We start from the raw sequence: 14,542 nt of genomic DNA, 5'->3' as shown, positions 1-14,542 counted from the left end.
GAAAGTAAAATGGTACACTCGCTGGAAAATTGGGAGTTTCTTTAAAAAGTTATACTCAATAGGATCCAGACATTCTATTTCCAAGTTCTTAAGAGAAATGAAAATATATGTCCACACACAGACCTGTATATAAATATTCAGAGAACCTTTATTCACAATGACTAAAAACTGCATCAACTCAAATACTCATCAACAGATGAATGGGTACATAAACTATGGCAGACAATGGAATACTACTCAGCAATAAAAAGTAACCCATTACTGATACTATGCAACAACGTGGATGAATCTCAAAATCACTGTACTACGTAAAAGAAGCCTGAAACAAAAGAATGCACGAGAGTTCATTATATAAAATTATGGAAAATGGAAACTAATTTAGTGATAGAAAATAGATCAGGGTTGCCTGGGGCTGAGGGTGGAGGGAGGGACAGACTATGAAGAGTCAGGAGGAAACTTTTAGGAATGACAGAAATGTTCTGTATTTTGGTAGAGGTTTCGCAGGTGTACACATCTGACAGTATACACTTTAAATGGATGCAGTTTATTGTACATATAAAGTTGATTAAAAACAGACTTGGTTCCACTGGCATCAGATTTACCCAATAGCAATATTTATGAAAAGAAATGTCCACCTTGAGGGCTGTTTAATTAATCTGAGGAGATGGTGAATGGAGGGATAGGTAAGTTAGTTTTGAAGTCTCCTACTATCAGTGCTGATAGCAAATGTGCTTCTGGGACTCACATTAATAGTAACCCAAATCAAAGTTCTTTAATTGGACACGTTTAGGAATTCTGTGAATGGAAAACTTTCCTGTTTAGAATATTCTGATTTCCCTGTTTCGAAGCATTGCTGACACTCCCTGTATAGTACGTGGCTTTTAAGTTAGACTAAAATGTGGAATTCCAAATATTAGTAACTAATGCTTTATACTATAACAAACTTTCATTTGTAACAAGCTTGGGATAACATTCTTATCTTAAATAAGCAACTGTTTCTTTGGTTCAGTATGCCTAAAAACAATTTGTTACAGGTTTTATGAAGCTGGAAGTGACTTGCTCAGCTCAGGAACAAACACATTACCAATTCAAAATATTAAGAATAAGGGAAAACAAGGCCCATCTCCCAGTAAGTTTTATTTACTCTCTTAAATTGCTAGATATACCTCAGACTAGTTTTTTTTTTTTTTTTTAAAGAATCTTACAGGGATTCCTCAAACGGGTCAATGACAAGCTGAAGATAAAAATATCAGCTACTAAAGCAAAACAAACTGTATTCTAGATTATTTGTGGCTATATATTGGGCAAAATTAGGATAAATTTTTTTAACTGAGTACAGATTTGTAAAATACACATTGGCTTTCCAGACTCTTTTCAGAGCAAACTGTATATTACATGTTCCTGGAGCCAAATTAAATTTCACGATTGACTTTAGACAATGTCCTTTTGGGCTAGAGAAATAAAGCACAAAATTCAGAAGTCAGTGGAAGTGAATGAGGTTAAAAACTTGAGCTCTGACGTGATTTTGTAAAACTCATGATGGATGCTTTGAAAACTCTGCAAACAATTCTAAATAGAATTGGAAAAAATCCTAAGAAAACTCTGCTCTTCCTTTTTCCAGACTTAAATACACCGTTCTTAGTTATACAACTGATTAAAATTTTAGGACAAATGTCTAGTATAACTGTCAATTCTAAGACTGCTCAATTCAAATAATAATTTCGTATCATACAAAGTACAAATGAGATCAGCATATTTGTCCAACACAAGTTCATACACTGGGAAATGAAAAGGCCACCACACCAGCAGAGCTGTAAGTTATGACTTCCTGAAGTAGCACAGGGATAGTTTCTCAATCTATTTATTTTCAGAGGTATTTATAGGAAAGCATTTTGATTGTTCTTCATCCAACTAATCTTTCTCTAAGAAGGGTCTGAACCCAGGGCTTTTAAGTGAGAATCATTTCTCAGTCTACTAGCATCAACATTTGATTAATAATGTTAGCTTTCTTGTCCTATAAGAAATGTCTTTTGCTGTACATGTCCAACAGAGAGACCACTTTACTGATTTTGGGGGGCAATACAGAGTTCAATTTGTGAGGAGCACTACAGATTATTAAGATCCTAAAGAGGAAAAAAAAAACTCTTTGTGTTTAGGAAATTGGGGGTGGGTAGATGGAGGAAGGCATATTTAATGCAATATTAGTATGAGCACAAATATTTTAAGAAATTTTATAAATATGTACATAAAAATTGAGAACAAGGTGGTGTATTTGGAGGGGAAAGGTATGGATGACACTCGGAAATCCCAGCCAGAATGCTCTAAGTAGAAAAGACTTAACAGATCACTTAATCCAATCTCCATATCTTTCAGAGGGAATCCAGGCTTAAACAGACTAAATCGGTTGCCCAATTAAATGACACAACACATATTAAAGGGCTTAGCACAGTGCCTGGCACATAATACCTAACTGCTCAATAAATGTTATTATTCCCTTCCCTTGCCCCTAACAAAGGTCTGACTCCAGTAAGTTTTACAATTACCACCACCACAATCATCACCTAAATCTCCAACAGTTAGTCCTTTAAAAAGGTCCTTCAATAAGCCCATTTCAAGCAAAATTCCATTACTATTACCCCTATAATATCCACCTCATAGAGTTGCTGCCAGCATTAAATGAGATCATGTAAAGTGGCAAACAGCTAAAAGCCCAATAAATGCTAACATGAAGTTCCCAATTCTTCCTTCTCTCAAACACATCCTTTCTATTTATGTGTGAGAAGGGGCAGAGAGCCAGGAATGCAAACATCAGAAGTACTGAGGACTCAGAATTTTACAATTCCTCTCCTTTCCCTGGGAGTCCCTGGGTGGTGCAAATGGTTAATGCACTTGGCTGTGAACCCCAAGGTTGGAGGTTCGAGTCCACCCAAAGGTGCCTCAAAAGAAAGGCCCAGCTATCTACATCCAACAAAAATCAGCTACTGAAAACACTATGGAGCACAGTTCTACTCTGACACACATGGGGTAAGCCTGAGTAGGGTCTATTCAACAGCAACTGGTCTTTGCCCAAGATTTTGATGTGCCCCCAGGTATCAACCTCATTTCACTGAGAAATTCCTGCTGTAGTGAGTCCCTGTAAATGTGAGAGAACTATACCGCTCAGATGTACTGGAATGGGGGAAAAAAAAACAGAGTAGTAATAGCCGCCACCCAGGAACATGTTGACAAAACGAGTGTCTCATTACAAATTCACAATTCAATAACCAAGGCCTGTTATTTTCTCCCCAATTAAAACGTAATGTCCCTGAAAGCAGGGGATTATATCTTACCTGTACTTCCTTCCATGTGTCTACAGAGCTTTAAGCACAGGATGTTGTTGTTGTGTGCTGTCGTGTCAATTCTGACTCACAGCAACCCTACAGGACAGAGTAGAACTTCTCCATAGGTTTCGTTTCCTAGGCTGAAATTTTTATGGGAGCAGATTGCCAAGTCTTTTCTTCCACGGAGCCGCTGGTGCTTTGAACCACTGACCTTTCAGTTAGCAGCCGAGTGCTTAACCACTGCACCACCAGGGCTCCTTGCACAGGACATTAACCCATTTAAAAAAAAAAAACAAAAAAAAAAAACCCATTGCCATCGAGTCGATTTCGTCTCATAGCAACCCTACAGGACAGAGTAGAACTGCCCCATAGGGTTTCCAAGGAGTGGCTGGTGAATCCAAACTGCCGCTCTTTCGGTTAGCAGATGAGCTCTTAATCGCTGCACCACTCGGGATCTACACAGGACATTATAAAAAAAAACCAAAAACCCTAAACCATTGCCATTGAGTCGATTCCTGGCATTTAAGCTCGAACTCTCATGGCCAGGACTTACTCAGCCTGACTTCTAAAAACGTATTTACAAATTAATGACAGAACAGCACTTACACCTGGGGGGTGGGCACGTATGCACAGTTCGGGGGGTGGGGGTATCAGGATCTTTTCGGACACTGATAACGTTATTTCTTGATCTGGGTACTGGTTAAAAGAGGGTTCACCTTCTGAAAATTCATCAAGCTGAACACTCAGGATTTCTGCACTCTTCATAGGTATGTATTTCAATAATACGTTTTAATAAAATCAATAATCATGCAAAGCTGACATCACTACATAATGTAAAAAATTGGTTTTAAAATGATGCAATTTCTAAACATTATCTTCCTTACATATACTGAAGTGAGCAAAGTAGCCTCAGTAGTTGTACCTACAGAGAGACATTACCTTATTGGTTTAAATTGGCAACCTTCCCTTCTCATAAGGCTGTGGTACAATATTGCTTTCAAAATCCAACCAAGAAAAAAGAAAATACAGCTGGTGATTATGCACATCAATTTCCAGATCAAATGGAAACTAATTTCTCTGTAAGATACAGAACTGAGATCTTCTCACTGCTTCTTTCTACTACCTCCATTTAAATGAAAGATTATTCCATTATTTTGTGTTTTATTACATAAGTATTTGAAAGACACTTCATACATATATACATCCCTTAATTTTTCTGAAAGCTTTTCTCACAACAGGAAAAATACTAACACCACAGTTATCAAGTAAATGTAAATATATTATTTTAAAATAAATTATTTGTATATATCCATAGAAGGGGTAAATGAAGGTGGGTGAGGGAATATAGCTATTTCAAGTATCATCCAACATAAATGTAGCATGTTCTGAAATCAATGTCATTATTTTCTTATTAGTTCTTGTATCTATGTTTGTACTTCTGAAACGCTGCCCAACACAGCATCAGAATCTGACACTTCAGCAGTCTGGCTCCAGTGTCTTTCTCATCTCTGAATTCTCTGCAGTGCTCAGCACAGCAAAGGGCCTTGTACACATTAAGCACTCTGGTATTAGTTAACTGAAAAAAAGTTACAAAAGTTACTACTTTTTCTATGCAAAATTCTCAAAAGCTGTACAGAACTCCCTTCTCAAAATGGACTACCCACAAGTCCTATCATTTCCCTGCATACTTTTAAAAGCTAAAAAGACAACTATAACTTTTGCTATAATCAGGCTAAATTTTGTACTGTTAAATTTTAACCTGAGAGTTGTAATGATCTTCATGACTCTCTACAGTTACACTGGCAGTCAATATTTAATTACTGCACCTGAAATTTAAAACAAAATACGACTACTTTGGAAACAGTATTTTCTGTTACGACACAGTCTTAATGCAGAGCCCAGTAAGTAACAGTTTAAAATTCTGTGTAAGGCTCAATATAACTATAACATACTAAATCCAACAGAAAAACAGAACTATGCTTCTTATATACACTTTCCTTTTCCTCTCAAGATCCAAAACTAGCACTATTAAAGCTAACATCCAATCCTTCTTAATCTTTTCCATTACCACTGTACATTGAGAGTGGTCGTCACCTCTCTGTAACAACTAGCTATCAAGTAAAGATATTAAATCGTCATTATTTTCACTTAACTTTAGATACTAAAAGGAGTCCTGGTGGTGCAGTGGTTAAGTGCTTGGCTGCTAACCAAAAGGTTGGCAATTCGAACCCACCAGCTGCCCCACAGGAGAAAGATGTGGCAGTCTGCTTCCGTAAAGCTTTACAGCCTTGGATACCTTATGGGGGCAGTTCTACTCTGTCCTACAGGGTCATTATGAGTTGGAACTGACTCAACAGCAACAGGTTTTGGGTTTTAAATATTAAAAAAAAAAAAGGGGAGGGACAACTGAAGCTAATGAAATACAAATGAGTTTGATTTTTTTTTACAGTCAATATTTTGTAACCCCTACCTATATGGTGGGAGTTAGATACTCTTTGCCATCAAGTCAATTCTGATTCATAGCAACCGTACAGGACAGAGTAGAACTGCCCCCATAAGGTTTCCAACGCTGTAATCTTTACAGAAGCAGACTGCCGCATCGTTTTCCCATGGAGCGGCTGGTGGGTCTGAATCACCAACCTTTTGGTTAGCAGCCAAGTGCTTAACCACTGTGCCACCAGGGTTCCTTGGGAGTTACATAAAACCAAAAACCAAAGCCACTGCCATCAAGTTAACTCCAACTCACAGCGACCCTATATAAGACAGAGTATAATTACCCCATAAGGTTTCTAAGGAGTGGCTGGTGGATTCGAACTGCTGACCTTTCAGTCAGCAGCCGAGTACTGCACCATTGTGCCACCAGGGCTCCTCGGTAGTTAGATAAGGTCACCTAAAATCAAGAGTAAGAAACCTTTTTCACATCAAGGAGTTTCTTAAGGCCACTCTTTTGAGGAGGCTTGACTGTGACAGAGCTAAAAGACAAATCAAATATTATAATTTTTACATTACTAAAGTTTTATGGCACTTAAAAATCTTCCATAAAACACACATCCTTAGAAGAAATTTGCAGGACTTCAGCCCAAGACAACCTGAGAATCACAAGGGTAGAAGGCCCTTGCTTAGTGTCAATAAAAAAAATTGCTCACTCTCGTGGTTGAGAGAAATGCTAGATACGTAACGATTCAACTATTTAGTACTACATATGCAACTTTCGAATAATCACTGTCTTGAATATGTAATAGACACCTATGTTCCAACAGTGTTGAGAAAAGTATTCCTCTTCGATGCACATCAGACTTGTCTTTCATTATGCAATCATTTATTTACTTATTCCATCCTGAGAAGATATACCTTCTTCATGCACTCTTTTTTCTTCACCTTAAAGTCTGTAAGTACGTAATACTAAAACTAATTTAGTAGGTTAACAAAGAAAACCAATATGCCCTATTCATCCTAAAAAGAAAAAAACATTCACTCATAAACTATCCTGTTGATATAAAGCCCACTAATACTAATTTAGAGTAACATACTACAGTTCTTAAAAGTAAATAAACAGTAAAAATAAAACACTGTTGTGCATGCTCCTCTTTGTTTCGAAAAGTTGACAAATTCTTACTTTGGTAGACTTATTTTAGGGTGGGTAGGAGAAAATCATCACCTTACTAAAAATAAGGAAGACCCTCCTTTGAGTCAAGACTGCTATGAAGACAGATGTGATGCTTCTCTGACTTCCCTCTTGTTAGGAACAACAATCTTTTTCGTTCAAAGCATGGGAAAGATGACATTAAGAGATACTTTTTTTCATACAAGATAGAACAGTTATGTATATTCATAAAAGTACTCTGACCTCTGATTTTTAAAACATCCTTCAAGAAGGCTATCTATTCAAGCCATGTTCTGGAACCCGCATGGACAGTATTTTTTTTTTCTTCCTAGCAGAAAAGAGCCCAAAGACAAAAAAGATTTTGGTCCATTTAAGCCTTACCTTGGTCCCTTTAGCCTTACCTTAAGCAAATCCCATTATCAGTCCTGTGCTTTGGTTTGTTCCTTTAAAATGACCTACCTACTCTCTTAAGATCGAAGATTAAAAGAAAACAAAAATCACATAAAATCCTTCACACTTTTTAGAAATGGTTGCAATAAGACTCAAGGTGCTATGCTATTATTATTATTATCCCCTGTATCAAAGTTTTCTGCTACTTCTGAATTAGACAATGATACTGGCTTTAAAACACAAATCTTGTGGTACTCCATTTGTGGCTACAATTCTTGATATAATTCTATGCTGATAACTTGCCCTTCACACTCAAAAGATCTACTTTACTGAGCCCTGGCCTGAAAAGTCAGTCTTTTGTTTACTGTCTTCTCTCTTAATCAAAGGAACTGGCAGAATTCACATCACTCCAGCTTCTTGTAACGAACATATTAGGTATAAAACTCATCCCCTTTTACTTGAATAATAATGCTATATTGTATGGAAAATAAAGGTGACATTTATACTCTCTAATCTGTACTTCCCACAACGCAAAACCTGTGCAGTTAGTTATCTAGAAAATCTGAAGGTTCCTGACAATAGATTTGTATCAATAACTGTCATAAAAATATTAGATCTAAGGCACAGGGAGGAAAAACTTTAGTTAGCAAGAAATAACCCTGTACTTCTCCAGCTACTATAAGGGTTTGATATGGGCTGTTCCTTTCTAGAGGGCCTGTGCCATGTCTTTGAGGAAAAGTGGCCTGGGCCCAAAGCACACCTGGTATAAGCTCTTGGGCCTGATCAAGACCCCCAGTAGCAACGTCTATACCTAACATTGCATCGCTCATTTCAGACACACCCCCCTCCACCCCGCATTTCCTAGGAGGTGTGGGTGCTCAACTCGCTCACTGTAGACAGGAGGAAAGGGAGGGGGGGACGAGCCAAGGCCTAAGCACCCATTTTGGAGGACTGGGGCGCTCGGCCTTTTAGGCTGCGCGATTTGGAATGAAGGAGTGAAGGGCGTACCTATGGGAGGGGGAAGGAGGCTGGGGGGGGGTCTTCTTGTATTCGGGACGTGAAGAGGACGGCGGCGGGAAGACTCTTTGGAGATCGAGGTTTATCAGCATGAGATTTTCTTTTTGTTATTTGTTTTGGGATGGCGGGCGTAATGGGGAAGCCCCCCTCATAACAGAGCCAGCAAACGGGTCTCCCTCGCTTTCCCGTTTGGGGGGGGCAGTGAGGACTTGGGGGAGGCCGCCCTCCCAGCGGAAAGACAGTGACTGATAGGCGATGTAGGCTGCGTGCGCCAGGGCGCCGATACTTGCACCTCAAGCCTCGCGCGAGAGGCGTGGGACGGGGTGGGAGGGGATGGAGGAGGCCCCCAGCCCGGGAGGCGGGAAAGGCCCCAAAGCTCCAGGACGGGCGGCGGCTCTACGGGCCCCGAGTGACGGCGACGCGGGCCTTACGAGTTCTGAGCCGGCTCGAGCCCTTTAGGCCGCGTGTGCCCCCCACTCCCCACTCTCCATGGCTGCCCCCTCCCCCCCGCGGCTCCTCTCACCTGCACATGATCCGCCATTTTGCTCCATTCATGCTCCTCTCTGGCCCTCCCTCCCCCCCAGCGCGCACCTCGGCCCGGGCCACTGCCGCCGCCACCGCCGTCGCCGCTGCGCCTGCGCGCTGGGGGCTCGTCGCGCTACGCTCGTGGCGTAGTGCTCCTCGGCTGCGCAGGCCCTGGCGGCTGGGGCCGCCGTTTGAGAATGCGCAGCACCGTTGGGACGGCGTAAAGGCGCGGGCAACGTCAGCGGCCGGGAGACGCCGGAGGTGGGAGGAAGGAGAGGGCCGGGAGAGAGCGAAGGGCGGGGGAGCTGGGGGAACAAAGCTTTGTTTACATGGTTTTTAAAGGGGCCGCACTCGCTCCGGCTGGCGGGCCGCTGGAGTTGGAGTTTGCGCTGCATTCTGCTCTTACGCGTGGTGAGGACTGCTGGATGTGGGCCGAGCTCTGTCCCCGCCCAGAACCCTTGCACTCGGTGTATTTCCCTGTTCCCATGTGCCTTCCTTTTGACTTGCCCGGGACTCCCCCACTCCTGCCGCGGAACTATGGTAACATCGGTAGAATTTTCCGACGAGCCCATCGCTGATAATCCCTCCACCCCCCACTTAGAATACCTGCGTTATTCTTTGCTTTGCAATACACCATTTTCAACGGGAGCAGAATTTGTTTGTGTTTTTCTAGTTTTCTGCTCCAGCGGACAAGGGCCATTGCTCTCTAATCCCGGGTTTCATCAGCAACCCAAATAGTGATCTTCTTGTTTTCATTTCTGTCCTTTTCAGTATACATTTATGAAAATAGCTACTATATACTAGTGATGATCGAAACATAGAAGGCACAGTTCTAATCTTCCCAAATGTTATTCTTAACCATTAGTCTAGGCTGCCTCCACCTCCCACCCCACACCAAGAAGTTGAGCTATGTTGGGATCAAGGGAGGGAGATAAAGTGATTTTAGGACTCCTGGGCCCAGTCTGAGGGGGAAGTTATCCCTCTGAGCCAGATCAGGCCACTGCCTGCATGTTGAGGCCAATTCTGGTCTTTGCAATTTGGAATGATCTGTGATAGATAATGCCAGTTCCTGTTTTCCACTGGATTCCACTCTGGCTTCCATTCAAGGCCCCTATTAGGTCTTAGCTGGATTCCATCAGTGTTGGTTGTTTGAAGTTTGTGTTGGCTTGGAGTTACCACTGTGATGGAAATGATGATGGTAGCTAATTACACATCCTTCCTGGCATTCTGCATTGTTTCAAACTCTACCCTCCTACGGTGTCTTCCTAGTTTTGAGAGTTAGGAAAACTAAAAACTACATTACCCAGACTTCCTTGCAGCAAGGGTTCTGTATTCAAGATCCAAAAACCGAAACCCAAACCCATTGTCTCAAGTTGATTAATTCAGACCCATAGTGACCCTATAGGACCGTGTAGAATTGCCACATAGGGTTTCGAAGACTGCCAGGTCTTTCTCCTGTGGAGTGGCTGGTGGGTTTGAATTGCCGACGTTTCGGTTAGCAGCTGAGCGCTTAACTACTGCGCCGTACAAACCTGTTACCTTCGAGTCAATTCTGACTCATAGTGACCGTCTATTCACTCAGAAGATTTAGGAGGCAGAAGTGAGGCAGAGCCTTTAACTGTTACTTCTGGCAAGCCTAACACATGAGATGTTGGGTTATTTTGGCAACAACCTTCTAGTGTTCAGTCACTGGCTCTGTGAGTGTAGAGAGGCAGGAATGGTGGGGGTTAGGGGCTTCCTGACCTTGACTTTGCAACTGCATTGGTATTCTTGGAATCCCAATTGCAATGGCAGTCTTTGGATCCCTTACTTGCCTGATTGGCTAGAGGTAACAACTTCCTGGTGGGTCACCCCAAAGCTCTATCCACTCCCCTCCCCCCTCATACTTGTTTTTCCTTGTCTTCTCCTTCTCAGTAGAAGGTACCACCATTTTCACAGTTGCTCAAAGCAAAAACTCAAGAGTTACCTTGATTCCTTGCATCTCATCAGTCCTCCACATCCAATCCATCTGCAAGTCCTGTTGAATCTGTCTCTAGTATGTACCCAAATCTGTCCATTTCTCTTCATCTCTGGTGCTAACACACTGGTCTAGGCTGCCATCACCTTTCTCCTGGACTCTGGTAATAGACTCCTAACTAGTTTTCCTGTAATCTGTCTTATCTCTTGATAATCCATTTTCCATCTAGCTGCATAACATTCTTTTAAAATCATAAGTCAGATCATTTACTCCCTTGCTTAAAATCCTTAAGTGGCTTTCCATTGCACTTAGAATACATTCCAAATCTTTTCTATGGCCTCAGAGACCACTTGATCTGACTCCCGTCTCTACCATGCCCCCAACCATGCCCCCAACTCGCTCACAATGCTCTGGTCATTCTGGCCTTCTTGTAGCTCCTCAAACACATTCAGGTATTCCTGCCTCAGGGCCCTTGTACTTGTAACTTCTGCCTGGAGTGCTCTTTCCTCAGATCTTTAAATGGTTGCCCTTCTGTCATTGACTTCTCAGCTCTGTTGTTACCTCCTCAGAGAGACTTTTCCTTACCACCGTATTGAAAATTGTCTTTTGACCCATCACTGTCGCACTCATAGCATTGGTCACTGTCTTTCTGAAACTATTTATTTCCTCACATATTTACTCTTTTATTGCTGGCATTCCAACTAGATGGTAGACACAATAAAAACAGGGATTCTGATGGTCTTGTTTATGCTGGTCCCCAGTACCCCAGCACAGAATAGATGCTCAATAATTGTTGAATGAGTTAAATCTTTTATATCTCAGTGTCATTCTAGGGTACATATGAAGCTCAAAATATATAAAAAGCATTTTAAGAGTTAAGTCAATGTTAAGTAACACTATAATTATAATATGATATTATAGGCCCTGCCTCTCAGAGGGTTTCCAGAATTGGGTACTCTCCTCACTTAGTACTGGGAGAAGTGATATACTTAATGGGGAAGGGGTGGGGGCTAGGAATGAAACTCAAAGTACTGGTATTGTTCTCTCTCCCTTCACCATCAGTAACCACTGGGGTCAGGGGAGGCAGAGATGGGCTTTTTCAGGACCCCTGCTCACTTACTTCTTTGCTCAATTCCCCATACTCCTCAGGCCAATACCAACTCTCTGCCCACCCTATACCTTCTTTCCTGTTGTGTGCCCAGAGCTACCCCTTGGTTAGCTGCCCCTATCTATACATCATTTGGGTTTTACCTAATACTCAAGCCTGCCCAAGGAGTTAGATACAGTCTCGTTCCTTTGTTCCCCCCAAAGAAAAACTCACAAGTCTTTTTGTGTTAGGGATTTAACTGTCAATTACTATGGGAGAATGGTGACAAAAATAAAGTTGCACAGTTCTTGGAGTAGTGGTTTCTATCCATAGGGCTCCAACCGCTGCTGAGAGACAACATTGGAAAGAAAGGGTCCCAGTGGCTTTTATTGAGGCATAGGTGGGGTTTGGTTTATCTCTGCTCCAATAAAAGCAAAGAGAAGCCCAAGGGGCACAGCAAACCCCACCTGTGCCTCAGTAAGGGTCTCCAGGATGCTTTCCTTTACCATGCTTTCTTTTCCTATCATTGGTGCCTGGTATCCCAAAGGCCTCTAATTTGTGCCTCTGCTGTGTCTTGGAGTGATGTCTTCTGAGCCACTGCTCCCAGGATATCCCTGTGTTCAGGCAGAAGGTACTTGGGTAAGTACTTCCACTGCAAAGTCCCCACAAGTCCTGCTAGGGAAAAGTTGAAAGAGCCTTGAAAAACTACAGGGGTATTGCTGCTAGTATGCTCCTGCTGCCCTCTCTTCTCCAGACAACAGCTATGAGAGGAAAACTTTCTCTGCTTCCACAGGTATGGGATGGGATGGCTGGAATACATGGGGCTTAGACCTCCAGGTTTAAACAGCTTCCAAGTAATCTGGTAAACTCGGATGCCCCCCTGTGGTTCTGAGTGGTATGTGTCCAGCTTACCGTCGGGGAAGGCTATCAGTGGTGGTGGTGGTGGGGAAGTGGGGGAGTCTTCAGTTGCCTTGCTCCTCAAAGTGGGTCTGGTCCACTGACCAGCAGCATCAGCCTCTCAGGTCTCACCTCAGACCTACTGTACCAGAATCTGCATTTCTAACAAGATCTGCACGTGACTTAGGCACACTGAAATTTGGAAAGCACTGCTCTGTGATACTGTGAGGAGCCCTAGTGGTGCAGTGGTTGAGTACTCAGTTGCTAACCGAAAGGTTGGCAGTTCAAACCTACCAGCCGCTCTGCAGGAGAAAGATGTGGCAGTCTGCTTCCATGAAGATTATAGCCTTGGAAACCTTATGCAGCAATTCTACTCTGTCATGTAGGGTTGCTATGAGTCGGAATTGACTTGATGGCAATGGGTTTATGGTCCTTTGGAGTCCCTTGGGTGGTGCAGACAGTTAACATAATAGGCTGCTAACCAGAAAGTTGGAGGTTCGAGTCCACCCAGAGGTGCCTTGGAAGAAAGGCCTGACAATCTACTTCTGAAAAATCAGCCACTGAAAACCCTATGGCGTATGATTCTACTCTGACACTCATGGAGTCACCATAAGTTGGAATTTACTCGATGGCAACTTTTTAAAAATAATAGTATAATGGTAGACACATGACATTGTACATTTATTAAAACCCATGGAACTGATTAACACAAAGAGTGAACCCTAATGTAAACTATGGACTTTAGTTGATAATAATGTATCAGTATTGGTTCATCAGTTGTAACAAATGTAGCACATAACGTAAAATGTTAATAATAAAGGAAACTGTGGGGAAGATGGGGTGTATGGGACTTTCTGCTCATTTTTTTCTGTAACCCTAAAACTACTTAATAAAATCTATTTATTTAAAAAAGAGCCCCAGTGGCACAACGGTTCAGTGCTTGGATGCTAATTGAAAGGTTGGCATTTTGAACCCTCCCAGCGGCTCCGTGGGAGAAAGGCCTGGCCAAGTACTTCCATAAAGATTACAGCCTAGGAAACCCTATGGGGCAGTTCTACTCTCATATGGGGTTGCCATGAGTTGAAAATCGACTTGACAGCACCTAACAACACAAGATTTATTTAAAACTACACAACACTGCTCTAGCGGCCCCCAGGATGACCCAAAAAGCCCTCTCTTCTTGCTCCAAGAGGAGATGCTGAGGTTGGGCAAAGACCACCCAACTGTAAGGCAAAGTGGACTCTCCTTAAGGACTAAATAAAGGGAGTAGGTCGTTCCCATCTCCATACTCTTAACCGCTTTCCCAGATGCACTTTCCCCACAACATCCATGGTTCTCTCTTGGTCTTTGGATCAACCTGTTTGTCAATCTTCATGTGTACAGGAGTGCGGTGAGTCTCAACCCCTTTCTCCCAGAGCTCACAACGTTCATCTTGTAAAGCTGCTTGGGTGAAAGCACATCACACATACAGCTGAAGGCCTGAGCTGTGCACTGCTCTGCTGTCCATACCAAGGCAACTGAAATCCTGTGGTAGAGGAAGTCAGCCCAGTTATGTAAGTGCTCACTCTGGGCTTACCTCAAGAGTGTTCATCTAATGCTCATTTTCCCCCAACATTTCTGCATCACGCTTCCAGCCAGATTGCTTCTCTAAACCATCTGACTCTAAGTTTAAATATTCTCTTGGGAGCTTGGATTTCCCCAAAACAATGCATTTTCTTACATGGAGTCTAGATTCCACCTAGGGA

At 42.4% G+C, this 14,542-nt stretch overlaps 1 protein-coding gene across 1 annotated transcript in view; it reads right to left on the bottom strand.

Moving 5' to 3' along the window:
• Window positions 1–8,962, bottom strand: part of XPO7 (exportin 7) — a 98,179-nt gene extending 89,217 nt beyond the window's left edge. The window contains exon 1 of the mRNA XM_004382101.1: window positions 8,855–8,962. Within this exon, the coding sequence (XP_004382158.1) occupies window positions 8,855–8,872 (18 nt within the window). The 5' untranslated portion in view covers window positions 8,873–8,962. The remainder of the gene's footprint in view (window positions 1–8,854) is intronic.
• Between the last annotated feature and the right edge of the window lie 5,580 nt (window positions 8,963–14,542).

The sequence above is a fragment of the Trichechus manatus genome, unplaced genomic scaffold (assembly GCF_000243295.1).
Source record: "Trichechus manatus latirostris isolate Lorelei unplaced genomic scaffold, TriManLat1.0 scaffold00090, whole genome shotgun sequence".
Classification (NCBI taxonomy): Eukaryota; Metazoa; Chordata; class Mammalia; order Sirenia; family Trichechidae; genus Trichechus; species Trichechus manatus.
The sequence above is the reverse complement of the archived record's forward strand: the minus strand, read 5'-3'. Positions and strand labels throughout refer to the sequence as shown.